The sequence below is a fragment of the Vipera berus genome, assembly GCF_964194415.1.
Source record: "Vipera berus genome assembly, chromosome: 6".
Taxonomy (NCBI): domain Eukaryota; kingdom Metazoa; phylum Chordata; class Lepidosauria; order Squamata; family Viperidae; genus Vipera; species Vipera berus.
In genome coordinates, this window is record NC_138208.1 from 356,975 (window position 1) to 378,224 (window position 21,250).

Sequence of the window (21,250 nt, forward strand, 5' to 3'; positions counted from 1 at the left end):
GGACCTTGGAGGTCTTCTTGTGCAACCCCCTGCTCAAGGGGGAGACACCATACAATTTGAGACAAGTGGCTGTCCAGTCTCTTTTCCAGTGATGAAGAATCCACACCTTCTGGTGGCAAGCTGTTCCACCGGTTAATTGTCCTCACTGTCAGAAAGTTTCTCCTTAATTCCAAGTTGCTTCTCTCCTTGATTAGTTTCCATCCATTGCTTCTTTTCCTGCCCTCTGGTGCTTTGGCAAATGGGTTGATCCACTCCTCTTTGTAGCAGCCCCTCAAATACGGAAAGACCGCTATCATGTGACCCCCAGTCCTTCTTTTCTCTTTCACAACGGTTGCAGGTTGTGGAAATCCTGCAACCATTCTTCATATTTTTTTTGGTCTCCAGGTCTTTAATCATCTTTCTTCAGAATATGATCCTCCCTTTGGGTGGCAGCCATATTTGAAAGATCTCCTTATTTTATAAAAGGCTTCAATTCACTAAAGGAGCGCTGGGAATGAGCCCTGCTCGCCCAAAGCCTCCTTGGTAGCCCCCCCATCTGAAACATCCTCACGCACTGAATGAGTTTCTGGTGGATCAAAATCACCTCAAGAGCTCCGTCAGGACTGGGGGGGCCAGCCCAGCTTTTTCAGACATTAGGGACCCACAAAGGTGCATGTGAAAAAGGCAGGTGTTGGATCCACAGCGGTCATCCTCTTGACTTTTTTACCTCTCCTGTGGACACCTCTGCCAGATCTCACTCTGCTTCTTGAAGGGTCTCTAGAATATAGCTGTTCGTGTGCTTTTTCTCACTGATCATTCATCCGCTGAGAATCCATGAAATACACCAGGACAATAGCAGAGAACATTTGTAACTCAGAGCTGAATTGATGAGGTTACCTAGTTAGGTAATGAAACATCTGCAAGCAAGCAACCAAGCTCAGAGAGCACCAAGGACCCCACACACACCAGGACAAATTTAGAGTCTTGCCGCATCTTAGCTCATTACGTACGCACAAGATTATTTGAAGGACCTCCAGGACCTCCATGTGACCCACATATCCTTTGGTTCAGTTGTGTGCTAGAAGACCCACGTGGAAATTAATACTGTTGCGTGTTTTATTTTAGAGCCATGATTTTCAAACTTAGCAACTTCAACATGCCTGGACTTCAATTCCCAGAATTCCCCAGCCAGCACATTGAAATCCAGACATTTTCTAGTTGTCAAATTTGAAAAATGATGTTTAGACTTATATGTTACACTACAACATTATACTTGATTGGAATACACCATTATATAAACTGCTGTTTTGTAACAACATTATAAAACAATTGTGCATTAAAATATAAGTACATTAATAAAAATATCCCTCTGTATTTTCTTGTTGAAAAGTGCTTCCTTGCTCAAAATTTCCCTGCAGAAAAACATTTGATTACTCATCAACAGTAAGATATTTATAGGGACAAATATTCACAGCCTGGCCTTATGTGATTCAATTTCAGTACAATTCAAAATATACTTTCTTAGTACTTAGAAAACAACAGAGTGCGCTTCTGCCTCACGTTTAAAAATTATCCAGATTGTTCTCTTTTCTGTCTGCCTCTCTCTCTCTCCTCTCTCAAATTATTTCCAGCTTTCTTAACATTCCCGATGTTTTTATTGGATTGAAAAGATATCCTCAAGGTAGCTTTCCCATAATGGAAATAAATATATTTTGCAATAAATAAGCATAGCATTAACTTGACATTAATGGTATTTATCCACAGTTAAATATCAATGCCACTGGTATGTAATGTGAGACAAAGGAACGGGCAGAACCCTAGCTTGAATAATAATTTTAAAGGTAAAATCATTTCTCATTTATCAAAACTGTCAAACTTGGTTTAAGATCTCTCTCTCTTCCTCCTTCACTTTAATAAATGGAGCCAAAGAGTAAGGATATTAAAACCACTGTACAGATGCAGGTATAGAAAAAGGATATAGGTAGTCCTCAACTTACGACCATAATAGAGCCCAAAATTTCTGTCACTAAGTGAGACATTTAAGTGAGTTTTGCCCCATTTTACGACCTTTCTTGCCACTGCAGTTGTTAAGTTAGTAACACAGTTGTAAAGTGAATCTGGCTTTGCTTGTCAGAAGGTTACCAAAGGGGATCACGTGACCCCGGGACACTGCGACCGTCATAAATATAAGTTACCAAACATCCAAATTTTGATCATGTGATCATGGGGATGCTGCAAAGGTCGTAAGGGTGAAAAGCTGTCATAAATCACTTTGAATGGTCACTAAATGATCTGTTGTAAGCTGAGGACCACCCATTTTATGTCATTGGGCAAGTCTGTGTCCTAAAGATTTCGGTTTTTCTTTTCAAAAGCAAGGATCTGGCCTTTCGAGTCGTATAAAAACAAGAGAATGAAAAGACTAGGCACAAATCCAGATGCAAAACAGTCCCAAAGGTTCAAATTTTTTCTGCACAAAATGGACGGTGAGAACGTGCGGCCACCAAATTCCAAATGTATTTAATCTTAATCTCTGCTCTGCCGCTTTCTCATGTATGGGGCAGGCGTGGCTTCTCCTTGATGAGGTCATGAAAGGCACAAACCATGTTTTATCTCAGGCTGCTGCGGTGAGGGATGGAGGCAACCGAACCGATGCTTAAAATGAACAAGCAACACCCACCAAAACACTGGATTCAAATGCAGGTTTGAAGGTTTGTTTGTGCATTCACTGCCATTAATAAAAAGTTCCTCATCTATTCTACTCTAAATAATACAGTAAAGACGCAAGGTATGAATAATATATAAATAATGGCAAAAAAACCCCAACCCATTTATCCCCCTTAAAGCAGAAGATGGACTGTGATTTCTCACCCCACCAGGTTTGAAAAATAATTTCAAGCAGATGCAAACAGATAGCAATGCCCAGGGCTACTATTGTTTCTCGTATCTGATTTACCACCGTAGCCTGTTGGTATCATCCCCTATTTCCTATTATTCCAAGTACCCTTACCCTGGCAAAAAGGTGTTGACAGCTGTTGTAGGAAGATGGGGTGGGCATTGTTTCTTCCTAAATTCTATATCTGTTGCTGTTTCGGTAAGGGAAGACCCAACACCCTAACACTCTGTGGGGATGCCCACAGAGGTGTGGGACTTAAGAGAGTCAAGATGCAACAGCAATAGCACTTAGACTTATATATCACTTCTCGGTGCTTGACAGCCCTCTCTAAGTGGTTTACCGAGCCAGCCTATGCCCCCCCTCAACAATCTGGGTCCCCATTTTTACCGACCTCGGAAGGACGGAAGGCTGGGTCGACCTTGAGCTGGTGAGATTCGCTGAACTGCTGGCAGTCGGCAGTCAGCAGAATTCGCCTGCAGTGCTGCATACTAACCACTGCGCCACCACGGCTCTTCGATGCAGCTGCAACCAGGTCATCAAGCCCTGCCCCCTTTTCTACATGTATCATACATGCATTGAACATACAAAGAGAGAGAGGTGGGATTGTTCCGTTCTTTCCCACAAAGGCCCCTTGTGCAGAGTCCAAAATCTGGGAATCATTACACCCGATATTGAAATTGCAAGGATTTTCAGGCCGGTTGTATTAGCTGGTTGGGCAACTGCAGTTAAGGATAACCATGATTTCTAGTGCTTCCGGCCAGCTTCCCACAACTGATGTCCATGGAGAAGCCTACAGGAAGTCAGAAATTGCTCCAAGTCCCACTGCATTTTTGCCCGCCTGTGGTCATGCTGATTCTCTGTTTAGGTAAGGAAATATCTCTGAAATGAATATGCTATTTTTGTCTTACATCTTTCGTTATCCTGCTACAGAATAATAATGGGGAAAAGTAAAAGGTTTTTGCAGTGGCCTATCATAAATATGAATTGATAAGGGTGATGGCCTACCTCTCAACCTTGGATATGAGATTGTTACATCCGAGAACTTTGTTGAGGGGGGAATTCATTGCGATCAATCTCTAATTTTGTAAAACTGATCTAACTAAGCATGCATATATTGTACTGGATCCAAAAATCATCTCTACTTATCTGGCAGGGAGGGAGGGAGGGAGGGAGGGAGGGAGGGAGGGAGGGAGGAAGGAAGGAAGGAAGGAAGGAAGGAAGGAAGGAAGGAAGGAAGGAAGGAAGGAAGGAAGGAAGGAGAGGCAGAGAAGAAAACATACTGTGTTGTGTGTCTTATAAAATGACTTTAAAAAAAAACTTGCTGTGGAGAGGAAGGCAGAAGACAAAATTGCAAAATGCAGAGCATTGCTTTGCAGAGAGCCTTACCTACTCGAAGCTCTTGACCGAAGACGGTCTTCTCTCCCAGTGCCGAGCAGTTCCACCTGCCATGCCGGAACTGGTACTGACATTCATTGATTCCCATCTGGGCCCCTTCTCCAATGACTATGATGGCATCCGGGCGGCTCTGGCAGATGGCTCGCTGCCGGGGCGCCAAGCCTGGGATCTTGTTGCAGATGATGTTTGCTCCCAAAGCCACCACCGATGACAAGGCTCTGGAGGAAAGCAGAAGAGCAGCGTGAGAACTCAGGGAAGCCCTTCCTTCTGTGTCCTCGCTAGAGTAGCTGGCTGGGGAAGGCGATGGCCCACAGTAGGAGGGAACGGGCTGGAAAATGGCTCCTATAATTACGCTCACTTATCTCAACCTCTTTCTTCTGGCAGTGGAGCTGGAGACCTTGTGTGACTTTCCATAATGCCTGGTTCTCTTGGACCAGACTTAGCATGCGTGCCATCTGTCTCACAAAATGTTGGCACTTTCATAAAACAAGGAAGTGAGGAGGTGCGAGAAATAGGTATTAAACTTAGATTTGGATTTTTGGAAACCGTCGTAGCTGAAGTTCATGTTGAGTATGGAGGGGTTTGGCTGAGCCTGGCTGCAAAATACAGGACAACTGCAGTTCGTCCCTTCTAATTTTAAACCACAGCACGCACACACACACACACACACACACACACACACACACAAAGCAGGGAATGACTTTATTTGACCAACATTCATGCTCATTATTATAAACATGAAGTGGTGAATGATTAATAGGAGCTCATAAGCATAAATTTCAGAGTCAGATTCTTCAGACCTGGAAAATGGTTTGCAGCAGTCCAGAAAAGTATCCCAAATGTTTAGTCAAAGAAGCGTTTTCAGTAATTGTAACGGACACATTTATAATTTCCATTAAACCCTGTGCATACTGTGGTACATTGTCCCAGGCATGAACAGATCCAAAACGGCATTCAGCTTCTTGGCTCCCAGCGGGATCCCTCCTCAGTTCATTTACCTCCAATTTATAAGGTTGTGGGTCTGAATCCCACAATGCTCCTGGCAAAGGGGAAGCTAATTCTTGGAAACAAGATGCTGGGCTAGCAGGACTCTTCTGCTGATTAAGCAGGGCTGTAGTTTGGTTCTCTGTCATGAAGCAGACTTTTGTGTCATCCTAGCAAGGACTTGAATCAGCAAAAACACAGTGCCTGACAAAATTGAGGAAGGAGAAGAAGGGAGACACAACTGATATGGCTGATATACAGGATCAAGAAGATTGTGGGAATGTCCACAGAAGAGTTACAGACTGTCACAAGGGACAGTGAAGATACTATTGTTGTTGTTAGTTGCCTAAAAGCCTCAGGATTTTGCTGAAACCTAAGGAGAGGCAAAAAGCTCCAGTCCTTAGAAGTATCCGAGACGAATCCCTGCTGAAGTGACAGTAGATTTAGAACCAGGGAAATAATGCCAAACTTTCCTGAAGAAGGTGTAATAGGCAGAAGGATTGTCACAATGCTGGACGTTTTATGACCATCAAGTAGATAGGAAGGCCTGCAAGACCTTGTTCCATGTTGACTATCTTTTCATTTTCATAACAGAATCTCCTTGGACCTGGGAAGCCTCTGCCTTTGGCTCTTATACCTCCCTCCCACCCAGCCTCCCAACCTCTAGAGCACATCCAGTTCTCAGCTTCCTACCTAATTTCAGCGATTAGCAGAGAATAAATGTTGTGACTTCTTTATGCAAGAGGATCAAATGCCAAAACATCACAGCTCTGTACAAAAAATAACTGCACCGCCTTTCTTAGTGACGAATGTAATGTGAACATAATATTTGCTGATTAACTCTCTTAATAAGAAATGCCAACGGAGAACATTTCAAGATGGCTCACGTACAAAACCACGAAGGAATGCAGCGATTCAGGCAAGGCACGGCCTTGAAAGAGCTGCTGGAGGGAAGGCAGCCATCAAATTAGAACAGAACTTGCTGTGTACAGCAAGTATCTGAAGCATGTCCAGGAGCCTCAGAAGGCAAGCAACGGGCTTCAGGGGCAAATTCCTCCACCCACTCTCCTTGGAACAATCAGGTACCTGCTCTTAGTCAGTGTCCCGGGTGCAGATCACGGTCTCCAGGTTAAGTTCAAGAGCTGCTTTTCACTGTTAATGTCCCTGGTGTTCTAAAGAGCAGGGACAACAATGTCTGGTTAAGTAGCAGCTTGTAGAGTGAGGTCTTAGCTGGTCTCCAAAAGCTAAGCATGATCAGATATGGTTAGAGTTTACAGGGGAGATCAGGAAAAATCAAGACCACTTCCATATTCTTGCAAGAAAACTACATACTGTAGATGTCCCCCAAATCACCAGGACCTCAGATGGACTCCAAGAAGGATTTACTCTCTGCTCCAGTCTAAGAATTATCTGTCTACTTGCTTAAGTCACCAATAGCTTCATCACTGATACTGGATTGATGTAATTCCTTGAAAAAAGAAAATTAATTACTACTTGGGGATGGAGAGAGACAAGAGAGGGAGGGAGAGGGAGTGGGGAGCAGGGAAAAATAAATATATGTAGATATGCACTTGTCCTTCCATTAGCTTCCTTCTTTGTTAGCCTTATCAATATTTGCTCGCCTACTTCAATTCTTCAGATGGATTCCTGATCAAGAAGTTATTCACCTCCCTTCTGTTACAGTCACCACTGAGCAGCGCATCAAAGCTGAAATCCCATCATTTTGACCAACGAATGAAGCCCAGATGTTTGGGGCCTGGGGTTAGATGGATGAATGTGAATGTGACCCGGGGTGCGTGGTTTACAAACTGGCATCAGAGATCTGGATGAAGGTATGAAAAGCTGGAGATGGATGATGATGAAGAGGAGAGCATTTTCCCCACGGTGACTATCACAAATGTAAAATTTATCAGATCAAACCAGTAATAACAGGCTACTCTTGTATACTGTAGGAAAGGATGAAAGCTTCATAATATGAGGACCACATTCTTTAAATCTGGAAGATCTTGGGTTCAACCTCAAGAATTTTTGATTAACAGGATCTCAGGCTGAGATATTGGAGAAGTACCACTGACAACCTCAACGATGACTAGAGTGGAATTCTGGCCCGGGGACCACAGAACCCGGGTAGTGACTGGCCTGCGGGCTCTTCTGGGGTCACCGAGACAGAATATTGATGCCTCCTTTCAGCAGGTGCACGGACTGGGTTTTTGAGGGATTAGTGGGAGATGCCTCCTTTTCTCCGTCTATTTGCCTATCAGAAAGCTTCAATCACTGCTGGCAGAGAATGCGTACCAGGCATAGATGGAAGGAAGTTAGCCATGCACAGATCTCATTAACAGAACACTCAAATCCCTTGACACGGCTTTAAAAACCTCTTCTACAAGGGTTGATTAAAATAACAACAACATGTATAATGGAATCTTTGTGCAAAAGAGCTGCCGTGTAGTTTGCCGTGATGCTTTGACACATCTGAAACACAATCTCACTACTGGATGGTTTATTTAATTAAGAATTCCTAAGTTAAATGTTTTTGAGCATCTATACATCACTGAAAATTGGCAGGAATACATTTGGCATTTGACTTCATCTGCATGAATATTGTTGTTCTCAATATTCTCTAATTCAGTCTTCAAACTATCACCGCAATTGAAGCAATGATGAAAAGGAAATCAAAGAATTTGCTGGGGTGGGGCAGGACCGTCTGTGCAGATGTAAAAAAAAAAAATAAAATTCAAGGTGGCAGTTGTGACCCTGTGATTGAAGCCCTGCTCCATTTTTTAAATGTGTTGTGACTTCAATCACGGCTGCCATCTTGACATCTTTTGAATCTCAGCCTTGGGAGACACCCTTGGCCACAGTGTTGGCTCTGACTCTGCACTCCCTATCCAAGCTCACCAGTTGCAGGCACTGGGAAGAGGCCCTCTAATCAAAGTAGCGTGCAAGGCAGAGCCCAGAAACATGGCGGACCAGATCAGAAGATGCAGAATGAGCAGAGGATCATGAAAAAGACCCCAAACAACAACAACAACAACAACAAAACAGAAAAGGGACTCTGGCTACGCAGAAGAGAGAAAGAAGCTATAACACCTCTGGGTGTTAAGGAGGGAAGAACTTCTTAACTGGTACTTCATGTCTGTCTTCTCTCTGTGAGTACTTGGTCATTGCAGTAAGATCAGGGCTTTTAGCAATGACAAGGAGACAATAAAGAATAACACAGTTGACGTAAATGAATTCGAGTCTCTAGGATGAGATGAGCTACAGCCTAGAAGCTTAAAGAATTAGGGAAGGCAACGACACAACTATTTCTGCGTAGTCTCTGAGAACCCTACAGAGTCATAAAGGTCCCAAAAGAATGAAGTGGAGCAGCTACTGACCTATCTCCAGGAAAGAGGAGAGGAAAATTACAGCATAATGTGACTGATACAAATTACACAACTGAGTCACTTGTATGGTATCCTTGTAGTTTCTACCTATGGATTCTGTTTTGCCTAAGCTCAGGATCTCTCTTTCCTCAGGGAGACACGAGACAAGAGGCGCTTAGTCAGATAGCCAGGCTGTGGAGCACGAAGCATTTTGACTGTCAAAAATCAGCCATTTGAATTGCATAATTTGTTTATTTGCATCCTTTAATTATTTGGCATTTACAACCTGCCACAGTCTTCCCGCAAAGCAGTGCAATTCTTTGTGGTTCTCTTCAGCCACAGGGACAATTAGGGTCTCAGCTACTAACCCTATTCTCACTTGTGATGTGAAAAATCTAAACCACACCTGGAACAATCCGTAAAATGAGAAGGAATTGAAATGTAGATGTTGATATTTTGAAAAGCAAACGACCTTTTACTATTTGCCGCAAAGAAGAAGAGGGGTCAAGCTGTCCTTCAAAGCCCCTGAAGGCAGGACAGGCAGCAACCCACGGAAACTCATCAAGGAGAGAAGCAACCTGGAATTAAGGAGAAACTTCCTGACAGTGAGAACAATTAACCAGTGGAACAACCTGCCTCCAGAAGCTGTGAGTGCTCCAACACTGGAAGTTTTTAAGAAGAGACGGGACAGCCATTTGTCTGAAACGGTCTAGGGTTTCCTGCCTGAGCAGGGGGTTGGAGTAGAAGACCTCCAAGCTCCCTTCCAACTCTGTTAGTTTCTTATTCTGTAATCAACTAAGCAGTAATTATGATTGAGGACAGTTTGGGCTGTCTAAAAGTTTCACAGGTAGCAGCCTAGCACCAAAGGAAGAGCCTCTTTGTCCATGCCCTTGAGGGCTTTATAACGTGGACACAGATCCATCAGGCCAGAGTCCATTTAGTGGCCCTCACCATAAAATATGGCCGTCAGAGCTGGAGGCCCTTCCACAATTTCCCCCCACTAATCTGATATCCAACCTGAAAGGCACTTTGCACCAATTCAGCACATATCCCGAGTTCACATCCAAATGGCACACTTCGGGACTTCCCCAAAACTAAAATATGGAGGGTTCAGCAAAGGAATTTCCTCCGGGATATCTTTAAGGGGAACAGAATCTGCGTCGTGCCACGCCCTCCGTTGTGCAGATTCTGACACCCATCCCTGTGAACAATCCTGAGTTCCCCGCCAGTGGTTGTGCTCACGGCAGCCAGCTGGAATGCTTCAAAAGTAGACCGGATGGCTTCGTGAAGGAGGAGGAGAAGGCCCTCAACTGTGAGAAGGTTCCTGAATCAGAGGCAGCAAGCTATATAGCTTGTCACTGTTGGAGGGGCTCCCGCCCTCTAATCAGGGCTTATGAATCTCCCAAAGGCATCCAATCCTCATCACCGATGAATTATTTTTTTTTTCTCTTTGCTAGGATGAAATGGTTAAGGCCACCGTAGTCAAATATCGTCATCTCCTCGTAGATCCTTAGTGAGACAGCTAAGGACAGAAGTGGACAAATTGCCTCAGTGCGAATGAGGGAAGCTGAACGCCTCCAGTCACAGCATTTGAGATCTTCATTTAAGTGTATTTATCCAAATGTCATGCAAATTGAAATAAGGGCTAAAGTGTCCACTAAGTTCTTTCTCCACACATTAACTCAGAAGCTGGATAGATTAAACCATGTGAAGACAAAAAGTAGACACTGAGACAGGAAAGGGCAAAAAACGATTCTCTAGTAAAAATTAGTTTCCTTAGAACCCAACACATTTTGGAAGTATAATTCTCTTTCAAGAGTTCTCTGAAGCAGAAGGAAGGCATCCATGATTTTGTAAAAACTAACAATGAATATGCTGCACTACTCATACAAGTCAGCAATTCTCTACACACATTCCCTAACTAGGTCAATGGATGAAAGGCACCCCATAACAAATGGCCGTGCTTTTCCCAAGCTTCTCTAGTAAACCTGTGCCACACGGCGAAACGTCCAGTTCCTTCACCAAAGTGTTCTGGAGGGCACAGTCAAAAAAGTTGAGATGGCAGCTACAACAGTGGGATCAAAGCTCCTCCTAGGTTTTATGGGCATGGTGGTCTTCTGGACCACGCGCTAGAGATGCAGACACAAGCTATGATGCGAGAGAAGGGAATGGACACATCAATCATGCAACTGGACACAAACAAAGCAAATTGCCTAGAATCATTATTTGCCCGCATAACCGCCACTCATCACTGCATTTCCAGAGAGGCGGAATCTACTTTGAGGAACACATCCAAGGGGTAGATTTGGAGAAAACTGCTCACAAATTGTCACTGGTTGTGTCAAAGTGTACCCTAGGTTTTGATTCTTGGCCTGAACCACCTACAGAAGCACTCATTGTATTTCCCGAGATAATCTTATTCAACAAAGTTCATCTGCAATCTTGAGGCTGTTGGTGGCACTAGGAAGAGCAGACCCCCCCATCTTTCACACTGTTTTCTCTGAAGACAAGAGGTCCACCCACATGAGTCAAAGTGCCCTGCTTGGTGCCAAAATGGGTTGTTTGGGGAAAGACAGGCGTGGACCGGTGTCCCGACATGCACCCAAAAGCAACCCACCATTTCCACACTGACTTTGTACTTGTTTCTGGATGCGTTCACCCACAAAAATCCTCAGAAGTCCACATTACATGTTACCCATTACAGAATGTTGTTCATAGCTTTGAAGGAGCACAGTCTGGGAAGCAATTTTAGAGTCAGGAATATACAATTTGACACACAAGAATGGAGCTGTGGTGTATAGGGAATCTACTGTCTCAGACAAAGCTGTCATACTTTTCTAAGGAGCAATCTTTGGAGCGAAAGGGTGAAAAAAAATATCGCCACTTATGGAAGCTTTGCATTTTTGTGTGGGAAAAACCAACCCTTATGGAGTTGACTTCATCTTTGAAATTTAATCCGGAATTTAGAGCCTTCTCTTAGGAAGACAGAAAGTATTTTATACAAGATGCAGAAAATGGCTGGACATTCAGGATAGAACTAACCACAGGATATGAGCAACATCCATAAAACATGCTGGCTTTGTAATACTTATATTGCATTAAAGTTCTCGTCTTCAGAGAAGCTTTTTAATCTTATCTCTCCCGACTGATACCCTCTGCAACAGCGACACCCAACCTTGCAGGCCCCGGGGTCTGCGGAGAGAGGTTGTTCTGCAGACCGGGGTGGCGTGGGTGGGGGTGGCGTGGGTTCACATGCTGCCAGCATCCCGCAAATGGGGCTTCGCTTGTTTCCGCGGGCCGGTTTCCGAGATGCCGCAGCCCGGTGCCGGTGCGTGGACCAGGGGGAGGGGGGGTTGGGTATCCCTGCTCTACAGGGTCTCCTTCTTCACTGTTTTTCCCCCTGCCACCACGCTGACTTCAGACTGGACGTGGGGACAAGGGGTCCCCCTGTGGGTAACAAGGTCAATCTGGTGGCTGTAACTGGGCAACTGTGATGCCTGTGAAAGGAGGACGGCTTTGATGGCCGAGTCTCAACCCCCAAGGGCGGGTGATGAACATCTGCCCAGAAAATCCACTCTCTGCCTTATTGTAAAACAGCAAACCCAAGGATGCTGCACTGCCACCCGTCCTCAAGGTCAGACACATAGCTAGACTTCCCCTTTGGATGTTGGAGCGGTGACTTCTCCTCCCTACCAACATCTCCACCAGCTTCACAAAGTATAGGTAGTCCTCGATGTACGACCATAACTGAGCCCCAAATTTCTGTTGCTAAGCGAGACAGTTGTTCAGTGAGTTTTGCCCCATTTTACCACTATGGCCTTAGTTGTTAAATGAATCACTGAGATTGTTGAGTTAGTAACACGGTTGTTAAGTGACTCTGGCTTCCCCATTGACTTTGTATGTCAGAAGGTCGCAAAAGGGGACCGCGTGACCCCCAGGGACCCCGCAGTGGTCATGAATCAGCAGTAAAGCATCTGAACTTTGATCACATGACCCATGTGGGGATGCTGTAATGGTTGCAAGTTTGAAAAACCGATCTTAAGTTCCTTTTTTTAGTGCTGTTGTAACTTCAAACGGTCACTACAAAAACCTGTTGTAAGCTGAGGACTGCCTGTAGTTCTTCCTGAAGTGCTTGCCAACCTGGAATGAGATATGGGAGAAGGTCGATGGGGACATGACCAGCGAGGGATGGGAATTGGGGTGTTCAAAGCACTTGCGGGCTCTGTCCAAGGGGGGGGGAATAAGGGGGGGCAGCAGAAGAGCAACCTCGTTTGTTCCCCCCTTTTCAGCCCACCAGTGACCGAGCAGCTCTGACCCTCTGTTTCCTTCCTGAAGCCGTGTCAACCCAGTTTGGGGGCAGCTTCCTCATTTGCGAAGCTGTCGGGGACCCCCCTCCTCCTCCCCCTCCCCTGATGCAGGACTAGGAAGAGGACGGGGGGGGGGGAGAGAAGTGCCCTCCCAGCAAGAAAACCCTCCTCCTGCAGCCCGTGGATGCAGGCCGTCACTCTGCTCCGGGAAAACAAATACAAGCGAGAAAATTGTGGTTGACAGGAATAGAAACCTTGGCCTGAGCCTCTGCCCCACCCGAGCTTGGCAAAGATCTCGAGGTGCCTGAGCAGCTGCCAGGTCCCCCCCCCTCGAGGCTTCCACCTGCTTTCGGTGCATGTTAAGACACCTCAGGATCATCCTCCTCTTAAGCCCAGTCGTCTCTAATGCGCCCAGGAGGAGCCTCCCGGTAAGTAGGCGGCCTCTTCCAGCACTTCTACTTCCACTGGATTGCCATAAAAACCAGCGTTTTAGGAAGAATGCGCAGCGACGGCCTCTTTCCACATCTGGGGAGAAGGCAGTTCAGGGCAGAGAGGGGATTGGGTTGGGGGGGGGGCTTCTCTGATTGCAGAAAAAGCAATGAGTTGAGCTGAGCTTGCTGCTGCCATAGATTTCCTTGGCAATAAGACGGAAGGGGCGTGATGAACCTTTTGTGGGATATGTTTTAATTTTCAAAATAGCCTAGAGCCCAGGATTTGAGTGAGCCACTTTCGTCTGTGAAGGCCCCAGGCTAGAAACCTGGAGATGGTGAGTTCTAGTCCCGGCTTCTAGTTCTAGTCCCACGAAAGCCAACTGGGTGACTTTGGGCCAGTCACTCTCAGCCCAACACACCTCACAGGGTGGTTTTTGTGGGAAAACAGGAGGAGTTGAAGGAAGTTGCGGGGATAAGCGCAAGAGCCCGCTGCTCGGGCGAGGGGAGCAGCACGCACACACATGCTCGCCTGACGCTTTCCTGCGGTAATGGGGCTGCGGCCCAAGGGTTGGGGGCCCCTGGACTAGAGGACCTCCAGGGGCCCCTCCGACCCTATTATCCTATGTTCTTTTGCTTATTATAAGTGAGGACAAAGAGAATCAGGCGTGTGGTGGAATGTAGTCTGGATTCCCAGGAGGGAGGGAGGGGCTGCATTGCAGAAGGCCAAGAAGCAGTGAAGTTCAGGTCATTCGGTTGAGAGAACGATTGTTAAGATGGCTCCTTCCTAGCAATTCCCAGGGATACAAGCAGTTGCTTTACTTGGCAAGACTTCTGTCTATAGGTGAGGAACAATAAAGGAAACTGCTTGGAAATAATTCTACGTGTCTTTCTTGGTTCTTGGGAGGGGTGGGCTGACAAAAAGACGCTTCAAGATTCTGTCGTTCCATGTTGTCGTTGAAAAGGGCAGCATGAGCACCCTTGCCCTGTCAGTTTTGCAGGGCTAATCATGTGGTCTCAAGACGCGCATCCCAAGAGGGCAAAGCTTGCCTTGCAATGACCGGAGGCGCTTTCGTCATTCGCCCCCAGTTTTTTAGAACCTCATTAAGGTATAAGTGGGTCAGTCGTACAATTTGTAAAACTTGACTCGAGAGAGGCCTTAATATTTACAGGTAGTCCTCAACATACAAGAGTCCATTTAGTGACCGTCCAAAGTTACAACAGCGCTGGAAAAAATTGTTTTATGACCGTTTTTCACACTTATGACTGCTGCGGCACCCCCATGGCTGGGTGATTAAAATTTGGATGCTTGGCAACTAGTTCATATTTATGACCGTCGCTGTGTCCCAGGATCACGCAGTCACCCTTTTGCGACCTTCTGACAAGCAAAGTCAATGAGGAAGCCAGATTCACTTACTAACCGGGTTACTAACTTATCCACTGCAGTGATTCACTTAACAACTGAGGCAAGAAAAGTCGTACAATGGGGCAAAATTCACTTAGCAACTTAGTAACCAAAATTTGGGGCTCAACTGTGGTCGTAAGTGGGGGATTGCCTATATACGCCACGAATCTTCACAGGGATACAAGTAAACAGAAAGAAATCACTGCAGCATTGCAGGTGGAGATGCTTCCTTTTCTGAAGTGTAAGATGTCTGAGGTTTTGAGGGGGGGGCGTCCTAGCATTTCTGGAGGGTCCCTGGGCGGCTGGGCGGCCTCGGGCTCTGCACCTGAAGCGCCTCGGCCAAGGGAGAGGACTGCACCGCCTCAGGCTGTGACTAGAACTACTTTTCTAACGATGCTTCCCAGCCTCAAACATCTTCCTAACCCTTCAAAAAAAAAAAAAAAAGATTGCAGCTATGTTGGATCTTTACATTGGCTGTGACACAAATTGATCTGATGTGCCTGTTGTTTCTTCAGCTGGCTGATTTATTTTAAACCAGAGGCGTGCTTTACTTACGATTCCCTCACATCAACAGTCCCACAGGTAAAACAGGGCTGGGCCTTCAATTATGCTGCTCTGCCTCCATTTTAACTTCCCCTCAGGTGCCTTTGCAGTGTGCAGCCATGAAAGTGTCATTTCGGGGTTGGGGGGGCTCAATTCTCCAAGAAAAAGTTGAGCCGTGGGTCCTTTCCCCCCCCCTTCCACCTGCTAAACGAGCTTGCAACCTTAATCCTCTCACTAGGGATGCCCCATTTCTTCTGCCTGGGTAGCCTCCAGACACCCCAGCCCCAGCCATCATGTGCTCAGTGGGGGGGCCGCCTTTGAAGATTATCCCCCACTCCAGCTGGGCCGTAATCCACATGGATTTCCCAAAGGGACAGGACACCCACCGCCTCGGGCCGCACACCGTTTTTGCCGCAGCCTCTCGGCTGGAGCCAAATGGGCCGCCTTTAACTTGGGGTCCTTACTGTGAGGTATTCTCGTTGCCCCCCCCCCGCACCGTGCATCATTTCCCTTACTGCATATATCTATCCTTGCTCTTCCTGGAGCCTGGCTGCAGCTCCAGAAGGTGCACGTGCCAGACACGGCAGCCCCGCTTGGACCGCGAAGGAAGCTTGAGAGGAACAATATTCGAGGCAGCCATACCTGCTCAACTGGACTAGAAAGAGAGTCCCCTTCTTTCTCCTTTTTTTGTTTTGTTTTGGAGAAATAAAACAGCAAGAAGCTGACTGAACAAGGAATCCGGCCTGTTGATATGAAACTTGACACAGTCCATGCACCCTGAATAACTGGTAAATCAATCAACAACTGACACAAAAAGTATATTTGGGAAGGAGATACTTTTTTCCTTCTTAAAAAAACAGATTTGTCAACCATTTGACTTGCCCCTTATTTCTTTCTTCTTTTTCTCCCCAGTTTGGATGAAGCTGCCAGTTAAGCAGAGGGAGGAGGTGTCTTCCTAAGGTTCATTTTCATTTGCACCAACCATGTTGTGTCCTACAACTTGGGAAAGATGGCATTCCACCAAGCGGGCAGCTTCTACTCTCCCGCAGCCTTTTTTCGTAGCTTCTTTTTCTGCTTGCAGTCTTGAGGTTTCCCCTTAAAACTACTGTTCTCGGGCATAATCTGCGGGCTACATTATGAAACCGGCTGACATGAGATGTACTGAATTACCCTGAAATAATCAGGAGGGACCTAAGAGACAGGCTGGAGAAGGCAAGGGTCTCTCTGGAAACGTCACCTTGAGGGAAGACAGCCGAAGACCGAAACCTTTTGACGCTTTGCCCGTGGTGGGGAGAGAAGGACGCTTTAGGCAGAAAAGACGTGTTCAGAAGAAGAGGGACCTTAAGGAATGCAGTCTGGCTAGAGAAACCAAAATACTAGAGAACTGACTTAAGTTTAGCTATGTAAAATTGAAGTCTCTGAAAAGTCCCTTCTCTTTTGGCCAGCAAGATGCAATCTCTTCAGTAATAAATTCCAAAAATTAAGCCCTGAAATATTACTGGGATGATGCTTGGCTGCCAAGAACCGTCCTCTTTCTAGGCAATGCTAACAAACACCAGTAAGGAGCGCTTCCCTTGACATGGTTACATTCAGAGGTATTTGCAAGGGGGCTGAAAAAACTCAGGATGAGGGCTGCAATTGCATGATCAAAACCCCACTGGGTAAGTGAAGCCCCCCAGTACGTTGTGTGTAAAATCACAGCTGGTGTAGCACAGCAGAGTTATCTAGATGCAGGTAGCCATCAACTTATGACAAGTAGGGCTTGAATTTCTCTCGTTAAGCAAGGCAGTTGTTAAGTGAGTTGCATCCAGTTTATGAATCACTGCAGTTGTTAAGTGAATGATACAGTCATTAAGTAAATCCAGCTTTCCAAATTGACTTTGCTTGTCGGAAGCCAGCTGAGAAGGTTGCAAATGGTAATCACGCGACCCCAGGATTTTTGGTCACAAATCTTCATCACATGACAATTTAAAGTGTGAGTACTAGTCGTAAGTCACTTTTTTCAGTGTCACTGTAACTTTGAACGGTTGCTAAATGAATGGTTATAAGTCAAGCACTATCTGTACAATGGAATCTGTTGGGATCTGAAACAAATAGAGAGGCAGTAGGCATTTTCCTTGCAAGGAATTTGTTTGGGATTCTCAGGGACTTCACATTTTTAGTAAAAAGTTGTTGCAGACATTAGAACAACGGGTACAGACAGGCTGCAGATATTTCCCAGATAGCTACCCCTTCATAAACTTTAGCTTCTGAGCCAAGGATATGAAAACTTTTTTTGATGTGTAGGGATGTTATAAGCAGAACAGACAAATTTGGGAATTCCACAAGCTTCTTCTCTTATTTTAGATGTAACGGCAGGAACACAATCATAGTATCTCCACTTTAAACCAGGTCTTGTAGCCTTGAACCTCCCTTCAAGTGGATCAAACTAATGCTTGAGTGAATTACACATGCAGTAAGATCAGGAGGTCAGAGGTTCTGCCCCTTGACCAGGCCTGTTCCCCCTTGTGACAAATTTATTCAATTGTCAGAGAAAGCTTTGTGGTGAACTGACCACCCAATCAGTGGGTCAACCTCAAAATTCCACTTATTTTGGAAATTTGACATGAGACTAAAATCCGCCTGGATGTTGGGGGCAGAAGAAAGATTAGGGTGGGATTTGCTTGCTGAAAGATCTCATCCTAAATTTCCCTTTCGGTGAATTTAATGCTAAAGCATTGTGCATTGCCAGCTTGACTGTCTGTACCTTTGAAGGGTTAAAATAGACTAAAATGTTTAAGGCAAATACTGTTAGGATGGGCTTAGGAAGGACTTGCTGCAGATTGAAATCAATGGATAAATTTAGCAACCAACTTCAGTAAATTAAGCACATTTTTCAAGAACTATACCCCAAGGACCAACTGAAATTGTTTTATGACTTACAAGGAACAAGTGGAAGAACAAATGCCTGTCAAAAGAGCTCAGGGTGAAAACTGTAGGAGAGCCATGTTAGTCTATGGCAGGGGTATTCAAACTTGGCCCTTTGATGACTTGCGGACTTCAACTGCCAGAATTCCTCAGCCAGGCATGCATGGAATTCTGGGAGTTGAAGTCTGCAAGTCATAAAAGGGCCAAATTTGAAGACCCCTGGTCTATGGCAACCAAAATTCAGAAGCAGATTCATAGCACCGTTTCAGACTAACAGATTTTATTGCAAGACTTAAGTTTCTATCTTTAATAAAAATTTATTTCTCTGATGCTACCAGATTCCTTTGGATCCTATGAGTAGTAACAGAGCAGAGAACAGGCCCTACCTAGTGAAACAAGCTTCTGGCTTGATACACCAGACTTACTTCAGCGTGAGCCAGAAGACATTTCGATGCAAAGGAGCCAAATCTGGCAGCAAGCAAAACAGAGCAGTTGAACAGGGAGTTTTCCAGAAGCAAGTAGAAAAAGAAAGAAGGCAGACACTTTGGATTTATGTACTTACAGGTCGTTACTGAGTGTGCGGTGACCTGCAAGAAGGACCAGTCATGGGACAAAGAATGGCTGACACTCCCTTGAAGGGAGGGGAGGAAGAAAACTTCACATCCTCTCGGCTGGGGATGGAAGCAGACGACGAACCTGGAAGATGCCCACTCTGCTTGGCAAGGCTGAAGGCAGGAGAAGAAAGGAATGGAAAATGGGCAGGTTCCAGGAGATCCCTGGAATGACCACCGAGAGATTATTGCCAGAGATAGGCCAAGATGATGGACATCTGTCCACGAAGTGACTGAGAGTCAAGTCTAATACAGTGGCACCTAACTGATTGGGAGAAGACCAACTTGAAGGACAACACTCAGAAGAATAAAGGGAGACCCCAACTTAGAAAACTAGGCTTAGGGTAAGCGTGTATATACAGCGAGATCACCTCTCAAAGAATCTGCTTGGGGTTATAGCTATTCTTGTACCTGAAAAAAACCATTTTCCTTCGGTTCTGTTTTATACATAGATTAGCTTCTAGAGGAGATCTTAGCAAGCCATTTCATTTGAACTGTGGCTTTTTTTGCATATATTCATTAGGGATTTGTCTGTCATTTTTCTAAACAATTATTTTACAGGGTTACTTGCAGTGAATATATCATGACAACCTTTAAGCCCTCTACCACAAACACTTCAAATATAGTGTTAACATGCAATCCAAGCAGCTAAAAACATATTGAAAAGCTAGTTACCATGTCTCAGATTTTGACTCAAATACTCCATCCTTCCTCCCAATTTCCCACTGCTCCCTATTTTTCAGTCTCAGGATCTCAGCCTCCAGGCACGAGGCAATGCCATGAGGTGAGACCGTTGGCTTGCATCAAGTTGTCAACTAACCGCATTGCGCAACCTGGCCTTCAGCAAAAGGTTTTGAGCAGCTCCATCCTACAAGCTTTTCTACTTCTTGAGCACCTTAACGAGAACTATTCCAAGAATGTTTTAATGATCAGTGTTTGATCTGAAGGAAATAAATGCAGTAGGAGTTCCCCATGTTTATTTGTTCAGGAAGTAACATTAGCAAATAAAAGCAAATGTTTGGAATACTTGCCCTGAAAGGGCATTATGAAACAGTATCGTCATGTTTCCCTCAAAAAGTATTGTTAGGAGTGCTCTGTGAAATAATCTTCTTGAGTTTATCATGCTTCACTATATTTCACCCATCCCTGGGGGGGTGGAGGGAAAAATTCCACAGCATTCTCATTGCATTGCATAAGGGGCAGATTAAGGGACCCGCTCAGCTTGGCTTAATCGCTGTTCTGCTTGAAAAACAACAGGTTCCTGGAGGATCTGATAACTAATCCATTTCTCTGGATTATTTTACTTGGCTAAGGCAAACTAAACACTGCAGATTAATACACGCAGGACAGACTCAGTCTTGGGTTGCAGAACCATAATGGATTCTTATCAAAATCTACCTTTTGGAATTGGGAGTGCCTTTTTAGTGGGAAGCTTCTGCGCTGTTGATGAATTCTATGGTTGATTCATGCGATGATATTCTTGGGATGGGAGATGAAAATCTTTGGTGAAATCTTTGCGCTTGTGGCATGGACAATGAGCAACGTGATGGAGTTCATCAACAGTCTGGGAAAATCCTGGGTTCTCTGCCCACCTGAACATTCACCTTGTTAATCTAGTCTTTGTTTTTATTTTATTTTTTTAACTTCCTTTGGCAGTCCATTAGGGCAGAATTTTGATCACAGAGTCACAAGGCCTCAGCACGTCCACAGCTTTTCCCTCTGGGCTTCTGTGGGGCTGACAATCAAGCTTAATGCACAATGCCTCCAGCACAGGTAACAAACCTCAGATTGATACAAATGACTTCAAGATCTATTGAAAAATCAACATTTTCAAACACATAAGCAAAAGATGGATACAGAATTTAGGAAAGGGACTGGAGGCATTGGCTAAAATAATTGAGATAAATCCATGATAAATCTGGATCACCACCTTGGAGTTGCGCAATATTTAATGAAATAAATAAAAATATAAAAATAAAATGCCTTCTGAAGTACTTTTAACCTCCAAACTGGGATGTTCTTTGGGAGGGGTGTGGAATAACAAAAGTCAAGACGATGGCTGTGCACCCCACAATAGAAGGTTACTCTTTAATTGTACAACTTTTTATTATATTTGACTTACTGAATTCATAGCTGTTTATCATAGCTGATTTTATTATTTTAATTACAAAAGGAGCTCACCTTGGGCTATGAATTGTAACTTTTTAGAGATTTAACGGAGCTTAAATTCTTTAGTGACTGAGTCACAGAAGGCAAGAACTACTTAGCATGAGTCCGTAGAGTGAGCTAATTACCTACGACAAATCATGATGGTAGCAATACTGGCCTAGAACAAATGGCTTTATACAAACCTAAATTAAAATGGCTTGCAAAGCAGCACAAAGACAACTTTTTTAAAGACAAGGGGAAAAAAGCACATATACGATTGGTACA

At 44.9% G+C, this 21,250-nt stretch overlaps 1 protein-coding gene across 1 annotated transcript in view; it reads right to left on the reverse strand.

Moving 5' to 3' along the window:
- Positions 1-21,250, reverse strand: part of WNT7B (Wnt family member 7B) — a 99,711-nt gene that overhangs the window by 26,041 nt on the left and 52,420 nt on the right. Inside the window, exon 2 of the mRNA XM_081330819.1 lies at positions 4,259-4,485. Coding sequence (XP_081186945.1) covers positions 4,259-4,485 — 227 coding nt within the window. The remainder of the gene's footprint in view (positions 1-4,258; positions 4,486-21,250) is intronic.